The sequence below is a fragment of the Mixophyes fleayi genome, chromosome 1, assembly GCF_038048845.1.
Source record: "Mixophyes fleayi isolate aMixFle1 chromosome 1, aMixFle1.hap1, whole genome shotgun sequence".
NCBI lineage: Eukaryota > Metazoa > Chordata > Amphibia > Anura > Limnodynastidae > Mixophyes > Mixophyes fleayi.
Window position 1 is genome coordinate 194,844,925 of NC_134402.1, and position 26,410 is coordinate 194,871,334.

Below are 26,410 nucleotides of genomic sequence, written 5' to 3' on the forward strand. Positions count from 1 at the left end.
TAGTCCTGCTCTCCTGTGTTCCCTGCTGACCCGACTTTTCTGATCTCTCTATTGGATTCTCCCTGTGCATTGATTATCATTGCAAGTTAACGACCCGGCGTGTTTGACTACTCTCCTGGATTCAATATCTATGTATTTCACATAGTATACAAAATTGAAAAATACAAAAAATTATAAACCTTTTTTCCCCCCGCTAAGGTCTCACAACCTGTGCCTGGCTTCGAGTGATGTAGAGGGCTCAGAGCAAGCATCGGAGCTCTCTTGCTCAGCAGGGTGTGACAGACGACGTGATGAAGGGCCAGGGGAATAGGCAGGAGGATAGCCAGAGGGATAGCCAGGGGTGAGGAAGTGTGTACCGCTAGACGTGCCGAGGGGGGTGCGAGAGCCAGACAAGGGGCAGGGGCAGCAACCACAGAAGGTACAGGGGTAGCAGCCACAGAAAGGGCAGGGGCAGCAGCCACAGAAAGGGCAGGGGCAGCAGCCACAGAAGGAAGGAGCCGGAGAAGTGGAAATTTGTGAAATATTATGAAGAGTGAGCTGGTGGTCTGGGATGCAGAAGGTAGCGTGTGTGGTATGAGTTGAAATGGGTGAAGAAGTAACAGTTAGTGGAGGGCGTTGTGAGTTGTAGATTTTGTACAAGAGGGTGGCAATATTTGTGAGTGTAGCATTGAAAGTGGTCAGTTGGTTGTCAAATTTGTGCTTCAAACGGGTGGGGGTTGTGGAAATTTCACCAACACGTATGTCTAAGGACTGAGTGGCGGATTCAAAATGTTGACTTATGTACGACAGTGTCTACTGCCTCAAGAGTCATGCATCCTCCCTCCGAGGGGCCTCCACATCACGGGCAGGCACCCCTACTTCTGGGATCTCTACAGACACCCCCTCCGCCTCACGTTCTGTATATAGAAAATATAAAAATTACCTTCTAAACTAGGCAACCTAAAAAAAATGCTCATCGCACAAATCTTAATTCTGGGCAATTGTGATGCATCCATTTTGAAGATTAAGACTACAGGGAATTTAGCCACAAACATGCCTTGGTATTCCAAACTAGCACCCATGTCTATTAAGTATATGTGGTTTGGACATTAGGAAAGAGCCATATTTATGTTTTGGATTAGATTGGAACAACACATTAACAAATCAGTGTGGACATTTCATTCTCTATTATGTGGTGCAAAAATAGAGTATGAATGGAAAGGTTCATTAAGACACATACTGATAGAGGTGCCACATGTTTCTAAACACAACATAAACATTGACAGAAATATTAAATATTCCTAATGTACCTAGGAGAGATAGCGGCCATGTTAAGGGTGGGTCACAGCCTGTATCAATTGGGCCCACCCCAACAAGAGACTCCTCAGAAATGGCGACACTTGCACGCTCCTCTATGCATGTTATGGACAGGTCTTCAGGTGGACCCCCACCGGTTTGCGGAGCGTGCCTCCTTCCATCTGTTATTTTCTTCTTTAATCTTTGCTTAAAGTCAGCCCAGCTGCCGAAATTTTACAAAAATATTAGCCTTAAAATGGTTGGATAGGCAAATTCATGGCACATAAATAGTGTCAATTTACTATTTACACACAGAAATCACACTACAACTACACTACAACTACACTGTTAAATGTGTGTGGCTTTTCCTGGGTGGATAATGGACCGAAAGTGACCTGCAAATTTGTATAAGTACACTTTGAAACAACCATGGGCATTTGCTAGTTAAAAAAAAGGGCTCGACAGACAAATGACTTACACAGGCACAATATGTGTCAAGGTCACAGTCGTCAGACTTGTACTATGTTTCGAGGCATCAAAATGAAATTGTGAGTTATACCAAGCAAGTTCATAATACCGTTTCTCGACTTCATGGGGAATACGGCGACACAGAGCCATGGCGTTCACTTGATTGGTGACCTCTTCCCATAGGCGGGATTTCTCAAATGCGGCAAGTCATCTGGTGCTTGTATGGAACTTTTCGACCACTAGCTCCACAAGCACCGGTAACTCCGGCTCCGTAAAATTAAGGCGGCGCCTGGTTCTTTCCACTGGACCAGGGGACGAGCTGGGCAAAGCATCAGACATTGTTAGTGTTATGACTCGCCGGGCTCTCTGTCAGAGTAACTAGATAGATAGCTAGATAGATATTTAGTTAGGGATAGGTAGGTAGTTACGTAAGTTAGCCACTGGGTAGTTAGTTTAGTTCTTTGATAGATTAGCTAGATAGATTATAAAGGGTCAGTTAGGTCTGTTCTCTGTCAGAATCTGCCCTCAATTCATGCTGTCATTTCTATATTATGCCTCACCTGGCCAGCCTGTTTCTACTAGCTCATTCACCTGGCTTCCTCATTATCATCTGCAGCCTATTGGTTCTGCTCTCCTTAAATAACCGGCTAATCCTCTGCAAGAGGTCAGCAACACCAAAAGACCTGGAAGACCACGGAAAACAACTGTGGTGGATGACAGAAGAAATTTTTCCCTGGTGAAGAAAAACCCCTTCATAACAGTTGGCCAAATCAAGAACACTCTCCAGGAGGTAGGTGTATATGTGTCAAAGTCAACAATCAAGAGAAGACTTCACAAGAGTGAATATAGAGGGTTCACCACAAGATGTAAACCATTTGTGAGCCACAAAACCAGGAAGACCAGAATAGAGTTTGGCAAACAACATCTATAAAATCCATTACAGTTCTAGAACAACATCCTATGGACAGATGAGACAAAGATCAACTTGTACCAGAGTGATGGAAAGAGAAGAGTATGGAGAAGGAAAGGAACTGCTCATGATCCAAAACATACCACCTCATCAGTGAAGCATAGTGGTGGTAGTGTCATGGCGTGGGCATGTATGGCTGCCAATGGAACTGGTTCCCTTGTATTTATTGATGATGTGACTGCTGACAAAAGCAGCAGGATGAATTCTGAAGTGTTTCGGGCAATATTATCTGCTTATATTCAGTCAAATGCTTCAGAACTCATTGGACGGCGCGTCACAGTGCAGATGGACAATGACCCAAAGCATACTGCAAAAGCAACCAAAGAGTTTTTTAAGGCTAACAAGTGGAATGTTATGCAATGGCCAAGTCAATCACCTGACCTGAATCCGGTTGAGCATGCATTTCACTTTATGAAGACAAAACTGAAGGGAAAATGCCCCAAGAACAAACAGGAACTGAAGACATTTGCAGTAGAGGCCTGGCAGAGCATCACCAGGGATGAAACATAGCGTCTGGTGATGTCTATGCGTTCAAGACTTCAGGCTGTAATTGACTGCAAAGGATTTGCAACAAAGTATTAAAAAGTGAAAGTTTGATGTAGGATTGTTTAATTTGTCACATTACCTTTGGTCCCTTAAAAAGTGGGAGGCATATATAGAAACCGTTGTACTTCCTACACTGTTCACCTGATTTGGATGTAAATACCCTCAAATTAAAGCTGAAAGTCTGCAGTTAACACACATCTTGTTAGTTTCATTTCAAATCCATTGTGGTAGAGCCCAAAATATGAGAATTGTGTAGATGTCCCAATATTTATGGACTTGACTGTATATATAAATCTGCAACACAAAAGTCTTAGGCCTCTTGCTCCAACTGTATTTTGCATCCCATTAGACATTGCTATCAGTTTAAAGTTATGTAACAGTACACATCTCTGCTAACTCCTGTCTGTTTTCAAAATTAGGTGGCCATGAATTTATTTATTTTTTAATTTTCTTTTATAGCTCCCGAATACGCCTCAATAAGGCCAAGAAACCCACTATTGGTGGCCAAAATCTCTGGAAACATCCAGAGATATTCTAAAAAATAGTCAAATACCAAAAAAAATAAAACAAACCAAATTATTGGCAGACGTTTATGTTTAATTTTTTTTGTTTTATTAATGTACATATGTTTTTGTTTTTCTAATTTTGTTAAATAATATAATATAATCAAACACAATCATTGGTGTGTGGTCTTTATTAATATATTACAATTGCACAGCATGTGGGTATAAGGACAATAAAGAATGTAGATTTAAATTAAACAATAATAACATTTAAGCAAGATTGTTTTGTTACTACTATATCATAATTGCAACATTTATATAGCACCACTAATTCTGCCTCAGTGTACAGAGAAGGCAATCTGTCCCAAAAGAGCTTATAATGTAAAAGCTGGAACACAGACAGACGCAGGTCAATCTGTCAGCAGCAAATAAAGATACTTGTATATCTTTGGATTTTGCAAGGAAATCCACACTAACATGGGAAGAACACTCACTCCATACAGATCAGGAATCAAACTCATGATACCAGTACTGGGAGGCAGAGGTGCTAGATACTAACCCACCATGCTGACCCAGTGTGGCTGTGGCTGCAGTATTTTTCTATACAAGATGGGTAAATAACATACACGTAGTAGAAGAGGAAAAAAAGGTTTGCAGTTGCTAGTTGCATTTCACAAAAAGGACCCTGTGCCGTCAAACAACAATCCCCCCCTCCAAGAGGTAGCCCACCCGTAGTAATAGCATATACATAATGTGCCCTCGGGGCCAGAATCATTAAGGAGGGTATATTCCAAATGCCATACAAAATTAACAACTTCCCAAAATCATGTGGCATTGGAGTGGGAGGCAAATGTTAAATCTGTGGTCAGATTTAAAATTGATAAAAAGCATATTATACATCAACTTAGAATGTCAGAGTAAATCCATACAAACATGGGAGGAGAACATACAAACTCCATACAGATAAGGCCATGGTTGGAAATTGAACTCATGACCTCAGTGCTGTAAGGCAGAAGTGCTAGCGATTAAACCACCATGCTGCTCAACTGTGGTCTGCGTTGTTTTTTGGTAAAGCGGAGTACATAAAATAACATATAAGCTGTAGATTCAGAACAAACAAGGTTTCAAGACAATGTTGCATTTAACTCCAAGGAGCCTGTCACCTCCAAATCAACAAACATCCCTCTTAGGCCATTCATAGTAATAAATGTCAGCATGCACATAATAATGTGCATGTGACCTGTGGGCAGGCACGGGCTGACGGACGTCAGCCCGGGGGGCACACGCCGCACATGACACGGCCGCATCACATTGATATTACTTCCGGGGAGCGGGCGGCCCTAGCAGCCGTGACTCTGAGCGGCCCGGGGGGGCGATGCCCCACTGCCCCCCGGCCCAGCCCGCCCCTGCCTGTGGGGCATCATCCTTTTGGAAAGTTAGAACATTGTCAGAAAGAAAAAATGCAACTTGCCCTAAGAAAGTTGCATTTGAGGGGGAGATACATGTAAAATATGAGGGCAGATTTGTCATTGTGGTAGAGCGTGTAGTAGATCACATTTGAACGACAAAGTCAAAAACAAGCAAACAAGTATTTGTGTGTTACATGATAACAAACCATTACTTTACTTATTAGCTAAATACTATCCTAATACTAGCCCTTGAAAAAACAAAACATGGGCTGGTTTGGCCAACGTTCCTGTTGGGTTTCTTTTATTAACGAATAAAGGCCACAAGCTGCACACAGATGCTACGGCCATGCTTAGTATTCAAGCTCATGACGGCAGTTTTGTGAGACAGAAGTGCTAACTACTACATCATAATTGGCATATATTTTTGGATAATAAATAAGCACTATTATCTAGCGCTTACACCAGTAGCATGCATGCTGTATTGTTGAGCTTCTCACTCTTTTTTCAGTTTGATTCCTGACTCACGCCCTTTCTCTGTGTGGATGTTGTATGTACTCTACTATGTATTGATTATGGAAGAGTACGCTATGCATTTTGTAAAGGTAGAGATAGCATTTTAAAGCAATATTATTTTTTAAAATTAATATGCATATTTATTTATGCTAGCAAATTACATGCATTTGCATCTACATGCGCTCAGTTCAACTCAAACACAAACAAACCCATTACACAATCTTTCTTTCATGCAGCAGAATAAGAAGGTGTATGCAGAGCTGGATTAAGGCTTCGGGGGGCCCGGGGCACTTAAGACAGGGGGGGCCCTAAGATCTAAAATTAAGGGCATAGTGACACATCCTGCATTACATCACCTACAGCCCACAGTATGACACTTACAGCTCTCCCAGAGGGCTCGCTTAGGTTGTCTGCATAAGAAAAATCATTGCTTCCACAAACTAAAATACTGTACATTAAAACAATCATCAAAACACCACATTAAAATGGGTATTGACACCACACATTAAAACTAGCAATGATATCATACATTAAAAATACCATTGATAACGTACACTAAAACTAGCAATGATACCGCACGCTAAAACTAGCAATGATACCGAACTTTAAAAATAAAATTTATAATGCACATTAAAACTAGCAATGATACCGCAAATTAAAATACCATTGATAATGCATCATTGGGCATGGCCAGGCCACCCTCCTACAGACAAAAAAAACTGCATTGTTGTGTACACCATTGAACGGTCACCAAAAATTGGGATTGTCCCACTAGAATCACAACATCTCACAGACTTTGCTGCTCTCACCTACCTGTTCTTCTCACTTTCACCACCTGTGCTGCAGGTTTCTTTAGTTGCAGCTTGTCTGGATCCTGGAATGTTAGGGGCCCTACTTGAAAAAAAAAATGGGTACATTTAGAAAATTACAACCACCCCCGGCGTTAAATCAGTACCACCCATGATTAATAATTAGGCCTTCCTCCAGCCCCAACATTAAAATAATAGTATTCACATTTAATAAATAAACCTATTTCCCTCCCTACAAACAGCCCCAGCAATAAATTAATAGTATTTACATTTCAGAAATATACCTATTTCTCGCAACCGTCACTGCCATTAAATAATTCATAGGCACATTTAATAAAGGGACCTCATTCTCCCCAAACTCACCCTCACATTCAGTAGTGCCCAAACCACCCCATCTTAAATTAATTGTCCCCACTATTGTGCCTCTCTTCTCCCCCTTTTTCCTTACTGTGCCTCTCTTCTCCCCCTTTTTACCTTACTGTGCTTCTCTTCTCCCCCTTTTTTCTTACTGTGCCTCTCCTCTCCCCCTTTTTTCCTTACTGTGCCTCTCTTTTTCCCCTTTTTCCTTACTGTGCCTCTCTTCTCCCCCTTTTTCCTCCATAGTGTCCCTTTCTTCTCCCCCTTTTTCCTCCATAGTGTCCCTTTCTTCTCCCCCTTTTTCCTCCATAGTGTCCCTTTCTTCTCCCCCTTTTTCCTCCATAGTGTCCTTTTCTTCTACCCCTTTTTCCTCCATAGTGTCCCTTTCTTCTCCCCCTTTTTCCTCCATAGTGTCCATTTCTTCTCCCCCTTTTTCCTCTATACTGTGCCTTTCTTCTCCTTTTTTTCCTACATTGTGTCCCTTTCTTCGTTATTCCCTTTTTTTTTTACTTACCTTTCTTGGAGCTTCTTTCTTCTCTTCTCTTCTGTCTTCCTGTTTCTTTCCTGGTCCTCTCCGCGCTGCTCCTCACTGAATGACAGGCGTGACTTGATGATGTCACGCCTGTCATTCAGTGTTAACAGTGCAGAGAGGAGGGACGCCGGCGCTGCGATGAGGTGAGTAGCATCTATATTTTTTTTTCATTATCCTGCTCCCCCCACCAACGCAGGGAGCCCCGAACCTGAGCGCAACCTCCCCTCTCTCCGAGGGCCCCCCGCCCAGTAGAGGTGATGCGCGCGGCGGCGGCCCCTTGGAGAGAGGGGGGGCCCGGGGCACGTGCCCCCTCTTAATCCGGCTATGGGTGTATGGATTTAGCTCATTAAAAACACTTCAAAGTCATTTGCTCCAGGTTTACAAAACATGCAAGTAAACGAATAATGTGGTTACAACTGTACTGCATAAATACACACAGGATTGTGTTTTAACATTTGTAAACAAACTCGTCGCACCTCCCACATTTGGCGTGATGTAGCAACTTTCTTCTCTTAAAGAAGCGGAAGTTAATATACGGCTTTCTAAGATGAGCTAATCGCTTAAGATCCGTTGCATCTTATATTCCGTTGCGTAAAGGACTGAAGATGGGTTTGTTTTTTCGACTTTCCGCTCCTTATTAAATTGCGAATTTCTTAACATCCCTGTTTCTGCTTAAAGTACTCATCACTACTTATGATGAGGAAAGATAAGATTCGATCACTAATGAATCAGGCCCATGGTCCTCGAGCGGGAGTATTGATGCTGGACACAATTAATCAGGCACTTGAGCAGTGCACTGAGCAGATTCTTATAGTAGCTGGTTGATTGGTTATTCCCCCGCATGTGTCATCAGTACTGGAGGTTAGTGGTAACACCTGAGAGAGGTGTTATGCCATCTCTAGACTGATGTTGAGCCCAGCTGGGTTCTGTTAAGGATTATAATTGGGAAGGCCAGTGATAACTAAGACTGCTGGTAATGATAGTAACCCCCTCAAAAGGATGGCCACTGGATACCCACAAATATTTTTATGGGGGAATTTCCCCAGGGAACTGTTGATTGCCTGTGGATCGTGCATATCTGATGCCCCCACCCAGGTACATTCCTCCATGCCAAATTCCTTCCAATCTACCAGATATTGAAGGGTACCTCTGTATCTGCAGACATCTAAAACCTGCTTAATTTCGTACTCCTCCTGTGTTGATACTGAACTGGTTAATGTGGCATGTCCTAGGAAGAGTACCTATTGATGATGAATGGTTTTAGCAGTGAGATGTAATACACATTGGGAATTCACAGGGAGTCTGGTAGTTTTACCCTAAATGAGACAGGATTGATGACTTGAGTGACTTGGAACGGTCCGATGAATCTTGGGGCAAATTTCACAGAGGGTACCCAGAGGCGAATGTTCCTGGATGACTTTGTCTCTGCTCCGTTCGGGCTGGGCGCCGCCATCAACCCGGGTCTGCGAACTGTCAAGTCCTCTGTCCCTCTCCCTATTGGTTAGGACTTTTGGCTCCAAAGTTTAAAAGGCACCCCCTCCCTGTCCTCAGTGCCTGATCTTCATGTTACCTTCCATGGGTTCCTGGCTCCTGTTATATCCCTCGTCCACAGAGCTGACAATCTACTCGCTGGATCGCTTCTCCTCAATTCCTGTGATTTTGTTGACTACTGAATTGTATTCCTGCCGCCATCCTAGTGGTAATCAGCCTCCGCAGAGCTGACACTCTACAGTGCTTCTTCTCTGTTCCTGCATAACCTGCTGGCTATACCCTGCAACATATCATCGCTATTCGTGAGTAACCTGCTTACTCTTGTGGCTTGTCTCCCTATTATTTCGACTGGTCGCTTCCAGTAAGGGCCGCGACCTGCAAGAAGGTGCAGCTAAGTCAAAACCGCCTTGCAGCTGGTCCCTGGTGAATACCTTCTCCTTGTTAGACTCCGTGCCTTACTGGGAGTTCAGGCTTGTTCCCGTCCCTTACCATTCCTACTGCAGAATTGTGACGCAGATCCGTGACAGGTACTTCCAAAATCACACTGACTGGAGGCTCAGGAAGTCGGGGGTGATACCAATGTAGTGCAAAAAAGGTGAGGAGCCTGTACTTGAGTGGTAGTGCAGGTTGTGGGCAAACTCCATGGGAGGAAGTCCACCAAGTTCGTCCGGTTGCTTGAGGTGTACATGCGCAAGAAGATTTTGAGGTCCTGGTTCACCCTCTCAGTCTGACCATTAGACTGAGGGTGATATGCAGAGGAAAAGTTCAGCTCTATCCCCGTCTATCAGCAGAAAACCCTCCAGAACTGGGATGTGAACTGGGTGCCAATGTCTGATGTAATGACCCTGGGGCAGACTTGGAGTCCAAATATATGTCACAAATTAAGATTTTTGACAATTCCACTGCTGCCCTTGAGGGGAACAAATTGAACTTAGTGTGAAAGCTGCCTTAGTGAACCAGACCACTACAACCCAGAAGGTGTCACATCCTTTAGATATTGTTAGTTTAGTGACTGCCAGTAAGATCTGGAGAGGAAGTGGGCCATTTCCCAGGTCCCAGGGTGTACCAAAATTTGTGATGGGTGTGTCCAGCGGAGTATTCTGGGTCTCAACCCAGCTGGCACAAATGATCTGCCAGGGGGAACTTCTGTAGGTATGGTATACGTGGCTGCTAAAAACTCGGGTCAAGGAGGGGGGTTTGTGGTTTACCTCCTCCTCTTTATCCATGTTGTCGAACAAGTGCGATAGAGCATCTGCTTTGGTGTTCTGAGAGACCAGCCTAAGGGTAATGGTGAGTTGGAACCTGGAAAAGAACAGTGACCAGCTTGCTTGTCTTGGGTTTAGTCTGCTGGTCGACAGCACATATGTAGGTTCTTGTGATCAAGGAATAATCTCACTGGGTGTAGGGACACCTCCAGCAGATATATCTCCTCTCTTTGAGTGCTTACTTGATGGCTAGGAGTTTCTTGTTCCAGATGCTGTAGTCCCTCTCTGCGGGCAGCATCTGTGGTAATGGTATCCACAGGGGTAAACGTTCCCAATGGTATCCTGTAGGTATAGTACTGCCCCTGTGCAAATGGCAGAGGCATCCATCTCCAGTAAAAAGGATTGAGAGGTATCAGGCTGTTAGATGATGGTAGCTAACATGAAGGCCTCTTTTAGGGTATTGAAGGCCTGCACATCTTCTGGAGGTCATTGTTTATGATTGGTAACTTTCCTGGTAAGGGCCGTTATCAGGACTACCACTGTGGAGTAATTTCTTATGAACTGTCGGTAGTAGTTTAAAAATCCCAGGAATTATTTAGTGCAATGCCAATGGGCAAGTATCAATCTTTGATGGACTGGAGTTTTACCGGATCAATTTCCAGCCGCATGCCTGAAATTGTGTACCAGAGGAAAGGTAGGGAGGTCTGCTCAAACTGACATTTATCCAATTTGACGTATAGTTGGTTGGCTTTTAGTCGTTTGAACACCTCCTTCACTTATTGCTGGAGGGTTGTGAGGCAGGGGCAATGCAGAGGACGAAGGGCATCACCGAGTATTTGAAATGGCCGTCTCTTCTGCTCATAATCTCCTTGTCAGAGATAGAATCAAGTTGTATTCCTCCCCTAAGGTCCAGCTTGGTAAAGGCAGTGGCTCCTTTCAGGTGGATGATGCCACGGCTAAGGATAATTATGGATCCCCAGCCTCTACTTAGATGGTGATAGTAGAGGGTGTTGGAGACAGGATACAGTGGAATTGAAGTTCTTAACTTGAGAGCATCACAAATAACAATAACACAAACGATGGTAGTGTGTTGCAATTTGATATATATTGATAGAAGATACAACAGCAGTTATAATAAAATACAATCGTAATCACAGATGCACTTCAGTTGGTAACCAATGGCAATAGCATGCGAAATAGACAATATAACAGTTCAACACTAGATGGAAATAGAACACTTGGATCCCACATGAAACACACAGCAGATGAAGGTGAACCACTGACACAGCTAAAAGTCCAATGAGAATAGTATGTAGACTTGGCTGATCCAAACATATAATATGATTCACTTTAGCAGGTGGTTATAGGTATCACAATAGTTCATATAGCGGCACAAAGAACGTTATATGCTATCCAGGAACTTGGGTAAACAGGAAGGTGTTGCCTAGAAGTCAGCGTGATAATGAAATCCAAACTGAGCGTAGAACTACAGGTCACAGGAGATCCGGTTAACAGGTAAGCAAGAGTTCATCACAATTAGACGACAGCTGGTAATGCACACAACTTGTATTGAAGTAGAGGCTCCCGGCTTAGCAGTATATTCATATTAACAGTCCAGCAATAATAATCAGCAGAATAAGAATAGCCGTGCCAGACATAGAACCACAGATGACAAGAGAACTTGATTGTAGTTCAACATAGCATACCGCAACATAGACAGCCGAATAGAATAGTACTGGAGCCAATCAACATGAGCGCAGGTGTAGCAGACAACTCACGAATAGTTCTGTGTGCAGATGAATGACACCACGTAACTTCAGCTTGTAGATGAACCACGAACTGGCATACAGCGGAGCCGGTGGAGAGCAATGAGGACAGGTACTTCGGCCACCGATCGTATCCAGCCGATAGGCAAAAGGTCCGATATACAACCAGAACCCACGGCAGTGTGAGTAACATGAAGATCAGACAAGGAGTCCATGATTACGGGAACTTGAAATAGTCCTCTAGGACCAATAGGCTCAGAAGAAGGTCCCAATCAATATAACGAGAAACACCTATGGACAGGTAGAGACTCTGAAGCGAAAGCAAGCACCAACATAGGTCTTAAAGGGCAAGTCACAACGCCAGTAACTAGCTATGGGACCGGCGTGTGACAGTTGATTAGTTCAGATTAGTTCAGTCCCATTATTAATGGTTATGGAGTGGAGACCACTCTTGTCAATGCAGGGGCGGAACGACTCATAATTTTTGGCTACAAATAAGAACCCAGCAGCAGAATTCAGAGTAGTGGGTGGGTAGAGTTGTGGTGGTCTCCGAATGGCATAGTGTCACAGGGCTTCCTTTAAATACTTTGGTGAAACAATGTAGTGTGTATTTGATCACCCCAAGCCTTGATATTCGAAGAGGTCCAGAGTAGCAGGCTGAGTGCAGACATAGCCATGTTCGTCCTAAGATGATAAGGTGGATGGCTTGTAGTAGGACCAGAAAGGAGATGAGTTTGGAGTGAAGGACCTATATTTGCATGTGGGTAGCATTTGTACAGTGTGACGGAGATGTGTGGGATCTTACCACCATCCACGGAGATCAGAAAGAATGGGTGAGGTAGTTTGAGATGTTCAAGCTCCCTATCTTTGGCAAAGTTGGCTAAAATTAAGTTGCTGTCCTCCCCAGAATCAATAAAATGCCTGTACCCTGGTTTTGACCCTAGAGGTACTGAGAGTTTGGGATCAGGGAAGGTTTTTACTGAATAACTGCCTATTTCCATTTCCCTGGTCCTCAATGACATTGTTTTTCCTGATATCTTCTCCAGCAAGTGATCCGGGGTGGCACAGACAAACACAACTTATTATTATTAAGGTGTATTGCGCCCAGTATATTGTTTTTCTGTTGTTCTTAAAGTGCTGCTCTTACTCTTGTGGGGTAAGCCATTCTCAGCCCAGCTGCATGAGTTCCTCACATTGGTATTGATTTGGTTGGTACCGTGGTGCCTGTTTGGGTGACAGGTCCTGGGACCCTTCTCTCTTGGCTGTTCTTTAAGTCAGCTGAATGTCACATTAGAAGCAAGCGGCAATCATGTGTTCTAGTGACGGGGGAGTCACTAGATGATAGGGCGTCCTTTCCAGAAGTTGGCTAGGAGAGCTTCATCATTCTATATTAACCAAGAGGACATATTCCAGAATTGGACAACGTACTCTCACCACTGTGGAGGATCCTTGGTGGAGCCAGAAGATGCAGCTGATGCGACGCTTTCCAGTTCATCAAATATCCTTTGAAAGGCACTGATGAATGCTGCAGAGTCCTGGAAGAGAGGGCCATCTTGCTCCCAGATGGGAGAAGCCCATACCAGGACCCAGACAGATAGCAGTGAAATGGTGTACGCAACCCTAATCCTCCAGAAAAACAAAACACAAAGGGAATAGTTCAAAGTGAATAGAGACCTGATTAAGGAATCCCCGGCCTCCAGTGCCCTGTCCTGGGCACTGGAGGCATAGGGCTGCCTCTTTGAAGGAACGGTCACTTTCTTTGCCCTCTTCAGTTCACCGTGTCTAATTGCATCTGGTATCTGTGCACATGCACGCCATTGCTAGGCAACAGGACGCGCTTCTACCCGGTATGACGGTGACAGTGACGTACTGATCACCCTATTCAGCCCTTATAAAAAGTTGACTCTGGCAGCAAGTGGCCACCAGAGTATTGGGCCACATCCTGCTCCAGAATTCCTCAGGGACATTCCATCCGTTTGTTTTCTACTCTAAAAGATTTTCTCCTAGTGAGTGTATCTATGCCATCGGGGATAAGAGCACCTTAAAGGAATGGAGGCATCTCCTGGAAGGTGTCGAACACGCCATCACTGTATTCACAAATCATACAAATCTCACATACCTCCAATCCCCATCAGGCCTGATGGTCCTTAATTTTTGCTCGCTTCAATCTCATACTTACCTTTCGGGCTGGGGCTAAAAACGCTAGAGCTGGAGCCCTTTCCTGCTCATTTAATAATACAGTACTGATCTGCAATCTTCTTCCTCTCCCAGAAGCATTTTGAATTCTACCAGCATTGTAGTGCTTACCAGAACTTCTCCCAAAACTCCACCCATTGGATGTTCCTTTCAACCTGGTACGTCGGTGGCAGTGACGTCACTGATTACCATATTCAGCCCTCATAAAAAGCTGACACTGGCAGAAAGTGGCTGCCAGAGTACTGGACAACATCGTGCTCCAGCACCCAGCTTGCATCCTGCTCGTGATTACTGTTCATCCCTGACTTCTCTCCTGGCTCCTGATTTGGCTCTGATTGATATCCGTTACCAACCCGGCTTTCCAGACCATCCTTTGGATTGTGATTTGGCTGTAATTGATATCTGTTACCGACCAGGCCTGTTTCACTATTCTCTTCACCGCCCATCTCACCGGTGATGAACAACGAGTGCCACGACCTGTACGCCCCTTGCAGCTGAGTCCCTTGAGGGGTCCTTAGTGAAAACCAGGAGTGTGTTAGACTCCGTGCCTCCTTGCTCAGTAGCACCAACTGCTGGTAGGTGACAAGCATCGAAAACTTAGTGAGTTGTAACAGGTAATTCACCTTGGACTTTTTCACATTTTGGTGTTTTAGAGCATGGAACATAATTCTCAGGATGCATAATTTCAATCACAAAAATATGGAAATCCATTTATTTAGTGACATAGAACCAGTTATCATCCAAAAACAAAAATTCTTTTCTGGGTGTTACCAGGTTCCGGAGACAATATGGTTACATGACCAGATGGTGTTTTTCTTTTAAGTTACATGTTTCACAGAATACAAACCCTTTTTGCAAAAATCTTGGAGCCCTAGTTCTAGAGTTACTGGGAATAGGAAACACTGAAAAATCTTTCCTCCAATCAGAGGGCCTTAATCATGATATTAGAAACTTTCCTCCTCCTGAGTGGCAAAACCGTTGACATTATTTCTCATAATGTGAACTGTAAAAAATTGTAAACTGAAGAAATAGCAGATGGTTGTTTGAGTTTAGCAGGCCGCATCGTTTAAAATAAAGAGACTATTGTTGGTTTACTTAACAATGTGAGTTTATTTGTTACATACACTCCTATCCCTCTTGTCTCTGGAATGGTTTATTGTCATTTCACTGACTAAGAGAATGTCTCCCAATACTAGTAAATGGTCATAGAAGTGGTGAACCTAACCAATTTGTTTTTTGGTTTGTGTCTGTTAATTATTTCTGTTCTTAAGTTGTACATTTATAGTTAGGTTTGTACTAAGCTTCCAGTCCATAGATCTCTTGACGACCCTCCCTGTTCTCGTTTCCTTGGGTCAAGGCATATAAAATCTTGATTTACTCTGTAGAACTCCTTGTTATGCATCTGTTTCTAATACATGTTTTGAAACCAAAATATTAGATTAATTAGTAGTCTTTCCCGTTCTTGGCTACAATCTAATATCAACACCTTCCTTCTGTGGGGTAAACTCTTCCATTTGAGGTTTATCAAAACTAATTATTGATTTTATAGTTTATGTTTGGTATTGGTGTGTCTTTTTTTTTCTCTCTCAGACAATGCTCCATTTCAGCAGTCAAAGTTAAAGTAAACTTCTGCAGAAAACCCTCACATTCTTGGTAACAATTGTCAATCTTTGGTAAGCCTATTCAACTTTATTTCATCTAAATGCCTTTGAAGCTCCTTTCAATAAATGTCAACAGGCTTTACTCACCTAAAATGCATTCAATCCTGTGGTGGTCTTGAAATTGGGTCAATATGACATTGTCTTACCCCCTCACTGTAAGCTCAAAAGTAGAAAATTTTCCTAGCCTTTTTATTCCCTCAGCAAATCCTAAACCTAAAGGGGTTGCAATGCCAATTCTGAGTAAAGTGCTTTTCAAGGTGTCCCACACATATTTGGAGCCAGAATGGAGATTCCTTATTGTAGTAGGCTCTTTCGGCTCTTTACAACTCTCTGTAATCCGTTGCTATGTGTCACGGGCACTAGGAGTTTTACACAGAATTCACCAGGTGTAGCTACACTTACCAGAAGTGCGGCCCTCTGGGTAGTGGGGTGAATCAGTGGAACCATACAGTAGAATAGAGGAAAGGAATGTCAATAGTATAAATGCTGAGTCTTGGCACCGTGGAACTGTGATGGTACAGCAGTTTAGTAAACAGGATAAAATGAGAAAAGAGTCCAAGTGCCTTAGCACGCAGGTAGCATATAGCAGGCCAGTACTTGATAACTGGATAACGTTAGGCAAAGGCCAATCAACAATATAGTAGAAAAGTCAGCGACTTGCAGCTACAATACAGAGGCACTTGTAGACTTTAGTCCAGCTAATAGGTACCATACAGAGTAGTAGCTATATCACAAGGAAGCATGAATGGTCTACAGCTGGCAAGTTTCACCACGGATATGTAGAGAAGACTTGTCCAGCGCAGGTGTGTAACAGAATAGCGTGAGTGGTCTGCAATTGGCAAGTTGTACCACTGATGTGAAGGGAAGACTTGTCCAGACGCAGGCATGGAACAAAGTAACGTGAGTGGTCTGCAATAGGCAAGTTTTACCACTGATATGTAGAGAAGACTTGTCCAGGTGCAGGCGTGGAACGGAGTAACGTGAGTGGTCTGCAATAGGCAAGTTGTACCACTGATGTGAAGGGAAGACTTGTCCAGGTGCAGGCATGGAACGGAGTAATGCGAGTGGTCTGCAATAGGCAAGTTGTAGCACTGATGTGAAGAGAAGACTTGTCCAGGTGCAGGCGTGGAACGGAGTAACGTGAGTGGTCTGCAATAGGCAAGTTGCACCACTGATGTGAAGGGAATACTTGTCCAGGTGCAGGCATGTAACGGAGCAACGTGAGTGGTCTGCAATAGGCAAGTTGTACCACTGATGTATAGAGGAGACTTGTCCAAGAGCAGGCAGGTAATGGAGGTAGCGAGAGTAGTCTGCAGCGGGTAAGTTCTACTACCGATGTGGAGAGGAGACTTGTCCAGAAGCAGGCAGGTAACGGAGGTAGCGAGAGTAGTCTGCAGTGGATAAGTTCTACTACCGATGTGGAGAGAAGACTTGTCCAGAAGCAGGCAGGTAACGGAGGTAGCGAGAGTAGTCTGCAGCGGGTAAGTTCTACTACCGATGTGGAGAGAAGACTTGTCCAGAAGCAGGCAGGTAACGGATAACACGAGCAGAAACAGGAAACACCTCAGAGTCTCAAGGAATGAGAACCAAGAACAGGCAAAGGTAATAGGGCAACAGGTGCCTTAAGTAATGAGAGGTGATTAACCAATGAGACTAGAGGCGAGGTATTAACAGTTCAGGGTTTCTGCACATGCGCAATCTTAGTCAAGATGGCGGACGGCTGCGGCTCAGGAGAGGCGCCGGCAGGAGCGAGAGAGAGCCATGTCCCAACCGAGAGGCACTAACAGTCCGGTGAGTGACACTATGCTCCAAATACTGGTCAGTTCTTCTTCAGAAATTGGAATCCCAGGTCCAGGGAGCTCGGTCTCAGTGCCAGACTATATCCTCAGGAGACGCTCTTAAGCTCTTATCATCCTTGATGGGCCAAACTCAATGCAATACTTTCTAAAAGGCTGCCAAACCACTCATGTGGCTGAACCAGAAGTTTTATGAAAAGAGATAAAGCAGATTCCCTACTAGTCAGTTGACTCAGGCAATATAAAACATGAAATGCTATTGGGAATATTAGAAATATGCAGGGTCAGCTGACATATAACCCTCAGAAAATCATAGAAGAATTTCTGTCTTTTTATGGGAAGCTTTTTAACTTACCAAAACCAAGGGTTTCCGTCCTAGATTTGCATAAAAAAAATTGATGATTATTCTGTTAGTTGCAATCTCCTTAAATTGCCTCTAGAAGTCATTAAAACTCTTAGCACCGCAATAACAGAGCTGGAGACTGTCAACTATCTAAGTAAGCCTCTGCCCTGGCTCCAATAGCTTCCCGGTTCTCTATTATAAAAGTTGTTGCAAGACTTTCCCTTCAAGACTCACAGATCTCTTTAACTCCATTCAAGACGGGGCATTTCTTGGTTCAGCCACAATAGCTTAAATTATGATGACCACTTCTGGCCAGACTTCTCTAAACAGTAGATGGGTGTACCTGGGTCCCATTGTTTTTTCCCCAGTTCTGAGCCGATTGCACTGCTGGACATCTTCTGATTTTGAAAGGAAGTAAGCATGACGTGTCTTTCATCTGATGCACTAAGTTTCCTTGGCCGACCACTGAGCTACGGTCCTCAACATTGCCTGTTGCTTTGTACTTCTTCAAAAGAGCTTGAACAGCATATTTTGAAACCCCAGTCTTCTTTGAAATCTTTGCCTGGGAGAGACCTTGCTGATGCAGTATAATTACCTTGTGTCTTGTTACTGTGCTCAGTCTTGTCATGGTGAATGACCTGTGACATGAAACTGTCTTTCACAACCCCACCTCACCAGAGTTTGGCTGTTCCTCATCCAGTTTTAAGCCTCCTACACAGTTGTTTCTATTTCAGTTAACGACTGTGTTTCAACCTACTTATGAAAATGATGATCATTATCACCTGTTTAGTATGATTGGTTATTTTTTGAGAATTAGACTTTTCTTTATTTTTTGCTTGAACAGAACTTATATAGTCTTGTATAAAGTACCACCTGTAACTTAGTATTCGCTTATTGAACAGATTTGTTTTTATTACAGGAGGTGCTTCCAAAGAGATAGAAATGTAATTCTGAAGAGAAGAAAGGAAAGAAATACTCTCATGAAGGATGAACTCTGCAGTTCACTAATTTCATTAAAATATTATATTGCTTTATTTCATACATTTAAAAACAGTGATTTTTGAGTGAAATAATTTAAAATGAGAACCAAGGTAGGTGATGAAAGAAATTAAATGTGACATTAAAAAAGAATATAGTTTTAAACTGTTGATGGGTTAATTATATACCTGACTATAATCCTACAAAATCCCTGACTTTGTGCAAGTGTAACTAGAAGAATTGATGCTGTTTTGAAGACAAAAGGGTGGTCACACCAAACACTGATTTGATTTAGATTTCTCCTCATTCACTTTGCATTTTGTTAATTCATACATATAAACTAGTAACACTTATTATTAACAATTATTACTTTACAGCATTCTTCTACACCTGCCTATAACGTGTGCACAGTATTGTATGTCACCAAGATCTGCGGGTAAATGTATCAAGTTGTGAGTTTTCCGGTGAGTTTGAAAAAAGTGGAGATGTTGCCTATAGCAACCAATCAGATTCTAGTAATCATTTATATAGCGCATTCTACAAAATGATAGCTAGAATCTAATTGGTTGCTAAAGCAACATCTCCACTTTTCAAACCTGCAGGAAACTCTCAGCTTCATACATATACCTCCTGGACTTCCTATTTAAAGCTAATTAAACTCCCCTCATAACAGCTGTTAAAGCAGATCTCCTAGCATGGAATACAATATTTATTTTGTGGATTAGCAGAATAGCCTTGGTTAAAATTAACTATAAGTAGACTAACTGTTCTCCAATGATCAGGGCTGACTGGTGGCTTAGAGGTCTGAAATTGTAAGATTTTTTTTTTGCTCCACAGCTGGCACAATGAATTCCGTGGCATTCTCCTCCTGGGTCATGAGTCTGGGCAGACATTAGGTCTGCTCCACTCCCCTTCATCATCCACATCAGTTATCATGTAGCTACCACCTTCTCGTTGGCCCCCAGAAGCTCATTCTCACTCACCCAGCAATCAATGTATCCCTTACAATATGGTCACGCTGTAACAGAATTTACATCTTAGCTCCATCTCCTCATACCACTCTGGCACAACCTGAGCTTTCTTCTAGGACTCACAGCCAATGCATTTCTTCATTGGATATCGGCTAATATTAGATTTTTAAATGATTTAACCAAAGCGTGAATATTTCCTATGTGTGAAAACCTTCAGGAATCCCTTAAGCTTTTTCTGCTTTTCAGCAGTATTTACCAATAAGAAATTTATTTCAAACATTTGGTACCAGAATATCTGCTAGACCACTTTTTTTTATTTTTTTAAGCACAACTGCCTGAGCAATCACTCAACCAGGGGTCAAGAATCATTTCTGTATCATTTAATGTTGGTGTCTAATGAAAACCATTATGACACTAATTGGGAGAAAGATTTAATGAGGTTCTAGATGCAGAAGACAGGCTGGCTATATGGACAGGTGTGGCCAAATTCTCTATCAGTGTGCATGTTAAGGAAAATGCATAGAAGCTTCTATACCGCTGGTACCTGAACACAAAAAGTTTGTATTCAAGATTTAAGATTTATCCGAAGTGTTTCTCCTCAGTGTTGGAGATGCTTTCAAGAGCCAGGCTCTTTTCTCTATATCTGGTAGTCTTGTTATCCCATTTCAGCCAAAGTACACATTACTCCCTCTGCCTTTTCCCAACCTGAAAAAACATCTGAACACATTTATTTAATACAACTTCAGTGTGGCCACCTGTCTAATTGCCAGCTCTTGTAAAATCAACTATAGTTGCCCTCGGGAAAAAAGTCTTGTATATTTAGGAGACTAGAAACTTAACAACAATAGTAACAATAGCCCACCTCCACTCTTCTAGTTGCATCTTACCCTATGAGGATGTTCACCCTGAGCTTATAATTCCCGAACTCTATTTCATTGTCCAAGAGGTAAACCACCCCCTCCCGCTTGGGTCGTTGCCTCTTTACTTTCTCCTTACTAAAATAAAAACCAGAAAAGTTTTCTCTCTTTTTTTTATTTATGATTATTGCAGCATTTATTAGTAATCATTGTACTATAACATATTGCACTATGGTTGCATTTATCCTCTGCATAGGATGCTTATATTTTTCCTGTTTGTATTCATTTGATGCTGTTACTAAAGATGTTTTTTAAAATTACTATAAGAGATAATGAAATGATCAGACTTCGAAGCATAGGATATACATGCCCATATAATTATTAAAAAAAAAAAAGATAATTTAATCAACACAACTGACATACAATTTAAAGCACAAAAGATTAGTGCCTGACGTTTGCTAAGGGGTTGGCAGTGGGGGATGGGGTGACAATGGGGGTTGATCCGCTGTGAGGCCCCCCATTCTGCTCTTCTGAGCATGTACAGAGGCCAGAACATATTCGGTGAAAGCTCATTTGGGCTTTCAAGTTCAGAAATTCAGAGGCCCTGAATGCTCAGAAGTGGGGACCTCCAGAGCAGATAGCTGTCAACCCCTCCTCTTCAAATTTTGCTATGGGGCTCAGCCACTGAGTGCTACACCCCTGGTGAACTTTCATAGTTTATAAATGTTTGCACATCTGACAACAAACCTAAAGTAAATCCATACTCAGCTCTAATGCCTATGGTCGTAAGATACAGTTTAAAAAAAGAGTACATATAGATACATTGAGTAAAATAGTTGATATTTTAAAAAAATTCTTTTTAAAAACCTGATATATGTAACATAAATATCCACAGTGAACTGAAAAAACTGTACTAACCTTTAAGGTGCCTATATCTTCCTTGCTTCTTTTCTCTTCCGTTACTATTAAAACAAGAACAAACATAAATAATTGGCATATTTTTTACAACAACCATATATTAATGAATGCAAAAGCTACCCTGCATAAACGTACAAAGTAATGCTGACAGAAGATGCTTGATTTATTTTGAAAACTCAGGGTTCATAAAATTCATATACAGATTTAATATACCTCAAAGAGTCAAGAGGTAGAAATTCACTGTTCAGCCTTACACTGAATTACCCAAAGCAGGCATTACGTCACTGGGGCGATTCACGAAGCCCCGCCCCCTCTGCCCATACACAACTCCATGCTGGCTCTGATGAGGGAGAAATGCCAGCTCTCCCGGGATTCGGGGAGACCTACCTGGAATTTGGGAGCATCTCGGACATTCCGGGAGAATTGGCATGTATGAATAAGTTATAAAAACATTACAGGCTGCACTTTTAGCTGATAACTGGTAACTGATAGCTGATAACTGATAACAATAACTGGGGTATGGTATAAACACGGTTTATTTACTAAAAAAACGTGTTATAAATAGAGATGGGCGGGTCTGGTTCTCCGAGAACCGAACCCACCCGAACTTTGGGTATCCGAGTACCGAGCTGAGCAGCTCGGTACTCTCCCGCCCGTTCCGAATCCAAATCGAGGCCGAACGTCATTGTGACGTCGTCGGATCTCGGGGCTCGGTTCTCGCGATACTTCAACTTTATAAATACACGCCTCCACAGCAATCCATCGCCATTTGACAGAGGGAGAGAGCAGGGTGTAGTCATAGGCTGATTAGAGCAGGGACAGAGAATACAATATTGTTCTTGCAATTGCTCTAACCAAAATCGCTAGTGCAGAGAGGAGGATAGAGGTTTATTATTTTTTCTTCATATTTGGCACTCCCCAGTGCTTTTGGGGTGTCCCCCATAATTGTGCATAAATATTTCTGGCTGTCAAAAGTCATATCTGTCAGCAGTATCTACTAAATAATTTTTAGCACTCCTCAGTGCTTTTGGGGTGTCCTCCCTAATTGTGCATTAATATTTCTGGCTGTCAAAAGTCATATCTGTCAGCAGTATCTACTAAATAATTTTTAGCACTCCCCAGTGGTTTGCGCTCAGAATGGATTCAAAGCAGTCCACATATGATCTGAATGAGCAACCAGGTTCTGTCACCAGTCCTGATGTTAGTGTTCCCAGTACGTCATCTGGCCAAGGCGATGTCAAACAACAGAGTGTTTTCAAATTAGTGCAAAAAACAAAAACCAAAAAAAAATTTACTGTATTGAAGCGAAAAAGAAGTGTAACTGAGCAAAAGTTAAGTGACGATAAAAAAAAAAATTGCAAGCATGCCACTCTACACACGCAGTGGCAAAGAAAGAATGAGGCCTTCACCTTTGGCTATTAGTGGCAGATCCCAAAAAGTTACCCAGCCTACAATTGGTGCACAACTACTGTTACGCGTCAAAGCCGAGCTGCAAGATAACAGTGAGGCATTACAGGAGAATATTTGCTCTGATTCACAAATGACAACAATCCCTGTGGAGAGTCCATCCAACAGTGGGATGTCTAATTGTGAGCATTCTGCTGATGTGTGCCTTAATAGCCCGAGTGTAGCCGGTGATACCCAAATTGAGGATGCCACTTTGGAATTAGAAGAGGATGAGGGGGAGATTTGTGTAGGCGACGAGGGCGCTAATGAGGATGTTGATGGGGATGAGGTTGTTTGTGTAAGTCCTGCAACAGTGGCAGCAGTTCTGGCACGTGACAAGAAAAAGGCCATTGTCATGCCTGGGCATAAAACAAAAAAATCCACTTCTTATGTGTGGAATTATTTCTACCCAAATCCAGACAACAATTGTATAGCCATTTGTAGTGTATGTCAAGCCACAGTCAGTCGAGGGAGTGACCTCAACCATCTTGGAACCTCGTCTATGTTACGCCATTTAACGAGAGTTCATGGCAAAGTGTTGGGAAAAGCTGAAAGTTCTATACAAGCACTCCCTCATCAGCTAAGACCCTCCGCTCACCGACATACCGACGGCTACAAAATACACCCACCACACCATCCTCATCAATATCCTCAGTAGCGCTCGGAGTTAGCCCGGCATCCCACTTAAGGCTGGATGACTCCGGCACTATTATTGATTCCTCTGAAGAAAGCGTTAGTCCTGCTGCTGCTGTTGCTGCTGCTGGGGGTGAATCGTCATCCCAGAGGCAGGTAAATAAAATGAGCAGTCCTACATTTCAGCAATTAACTGTGAAACAATCATTTGCGAGGGGAAGCAAATATGACAGCAGTCACCCAGTCGCCAAGCGAATCACAGACGCCATGGCTGCAATGTTAGTGTTAGATCTGCGTCCAATCTCCACAATAAACGCAGCTGGTTTTTCACAGTTAATTGAGGTTTTGTGTCCGCGTTACAGAATTCCATCGCGACACCATTTCTCCCGTAAAGCTATTCCACAACTATACCAAAAAGTGTGTAAAAATGTAGAGATTGCGCTGAAAAATGCCATTCTGCCCACTGTTCACTTAACCACAGATATGTGGACAAGTGGAAGTGGCCAAACCAAAGACTATATGACTGTGACAGCCCACTGGGTTGGTCATTCACCTTCACCAGCAGGAACAGCAGCAGCATGTACACCACTACGTAACATTTGTCACAGGCAGACCACTCTTTGTATCACCGGCTTCACTAACAGGCATACGGCTGACAATTTGTTACGCAAACTGAGAGATGTGATTGATGCATGGCTTATACCACTCGGACTCTCCCCAGGGTATGTCATTTCAGATAACGCCAACAATATAGTGCGAGCATTACAGCTGGGTGATTTCCAACATATTCCCTGTTTTGCTCACACCATCAACTTGGTGGTACAGAGCTTCCTACGAAATAACCGTGAGGTGCAGGAGATGCTTTCGGTGGCCCGTAAAATTTCAGGCCATTTCAGGCATTCAGCCACATCATGTAGGAGATTACAGCAGCTCCAAGAGCAGTTTAACTTGCCCTGCCACCAACTTAAGCAAGAGGTGGTAACTCGGTGGAATTCAACCCTGTACATGCGTCAGAGGATGGAGAAACAGCGCAAAGTCATCCAAGCATATTGCACAAGTCATGACATTGGGAAAGGAGGGGGGATGTATTTCACTCTTGCACAGTGGGGAATCCTTTCAGTGCTGTGCAAGGTGCTGAAACCATTTGAAGTTGTGACATGTGAGGTCAGTGCAGACTCTGCTAGTTTGAGCCAAGTCATTCCTTTAATTAGACTATTGGAAAAGCAGCTTGAGAAAATGAAGGAGGAGCTGAAAGCAAGCAATTCAGCAAAGTATGTTGGCCTTGTCGATCAAGTACTTAATTCGCTTCACAATGATCCTCGAGTTATTAAGATCTTGAACTCGGATCAGTACGTTTTGGCCACTGTGCTTGATCCAAGGTTTAAAACCTACATTGAGTCTTTACTTGTAAATGAGCGAGATGTGAACTTTTGCAAGGAGCTATTGCTCAGCAAGTTGGCCGCTGAACTGGGCCTCGGCTTGACGACGTGTCCTCCTTCACTTTCTCAAGCTGTTGCTCGTAAAAAATTAAATTTCCAAAAAAGAAGCAGGGAAGACACAGGGGGCAGACCAGAACAATTTAACATCTGGGCTGGTTTGAAGGATTTTTCAAAAAAATGTGTCACTTTGCCCATAACTCCATCCAATATGAGTATAAACATGCAAAGGATGGTGGAGGATTACTTTCAAGAGGTAGTTGATATGGAAATGTCAGACAGTCCCTTTCCTTACTGGGAAGAAAAGCAGGCCATTTGGAAACCCATGTACAAACTTGCTTTGCAATACCTAAGCTGCCCACCCTCCAGTGTGTACTCTGAACGAGTGTTCAGCACAGCAGGGAACTTAGTCAGTGATCGCCGTAGAAGGTTACTTCCCAAAAATGTGGAGAAAATGATGTTTATAAAAATGAACTACATCTTCCACGAGGAAGGCCTTCACCATCCAAGACATCCAAGCACTGACTGTTCTCTAATGGCAGATTCAAGCGGCGATGAATTGATAGTCTGTGATGATGACGTACACACTGATGAGGGTGAGGATTAAGCTGAAGATGATGCCGATAACATCTTTTTAAAACTTTCTATGTAAGTGTAGGGTGCAATCTACCCCCAAAGAGGAAAGGGACTTGTGGCATTTCCATATCACATACCATCTTGAAAGGCTGCTGTTAGGGCAATTTATCCTTACGGGTAGGGTGTCATAGACAGAGTGACCCTAAACTGGCTTTGTCCATTTTTCATAATATTGTACAGTCTATAATGGCTGAATTTTTGGGTATTTTATACAAGTGGAGGGGGGCCTAGAGAGACAGAAACCAAACTGGCTTTTTCCATGTCAATTAATATTGTACAGCCTATAATGGCTGAATTTTTTGGTATTTTATACAAGTGGAGGGGGGCCTAGAGAGACAGAAACCAAACTGTCTTTCTCCATGTCAATTAATATTGTACAGTCTATAATGGCTGAATTTTTTAGTATTTTATACAAGTGGAGGGGGGCCTAGAGAGACAGAAACCAAACTGGCTTTCTCCATGTCAATTAATATTGTACAGTCTATAATGGCTGAATTTTTTGGTATTTTATACAAGTGGAGGGGGGCCTTGAGAGACAGAAACCAAACTGGCTTTTTCCATTTCTTTACATATTTAACTATAAGTGTAGGGTGTAATATACATTCAAAGACGATGGCTGCATTGCCAATATGCATAGATGGAGAGGAAGACAATCTGTTTTGTGTGTAGAATAGGCCTACCAACGAAGAATTAAA

General features: G+C 42.8%; 1 protein-coding gene across 3 annotated transcripts in view; it reads right to left on the reverse strand.

Annotated features, from left to right (window-relative positions):
• JSRP1 (junctional sarcoplasmic reticulum protein 1) overlaps positions 1-26,410 on the reverse strand; it is a 171,178-nt gene that overhangs the window by 65,232 nt on the left and 79,536 nt on the right. For all 3 annotated transcript variants that reach the window (XM_075204719.1, XM_075204717.1, XM_075204718.1), the window contains exon 4: positions 21,565-21,608. In XM_075204719.1, the coding sequence (XP_075060820.1) occupies positions 21,565-21,608 (44 nt within the window). The remainder of the gene's footprint in view (positions 1-21,564; positions 21,609-26,410) is intronic.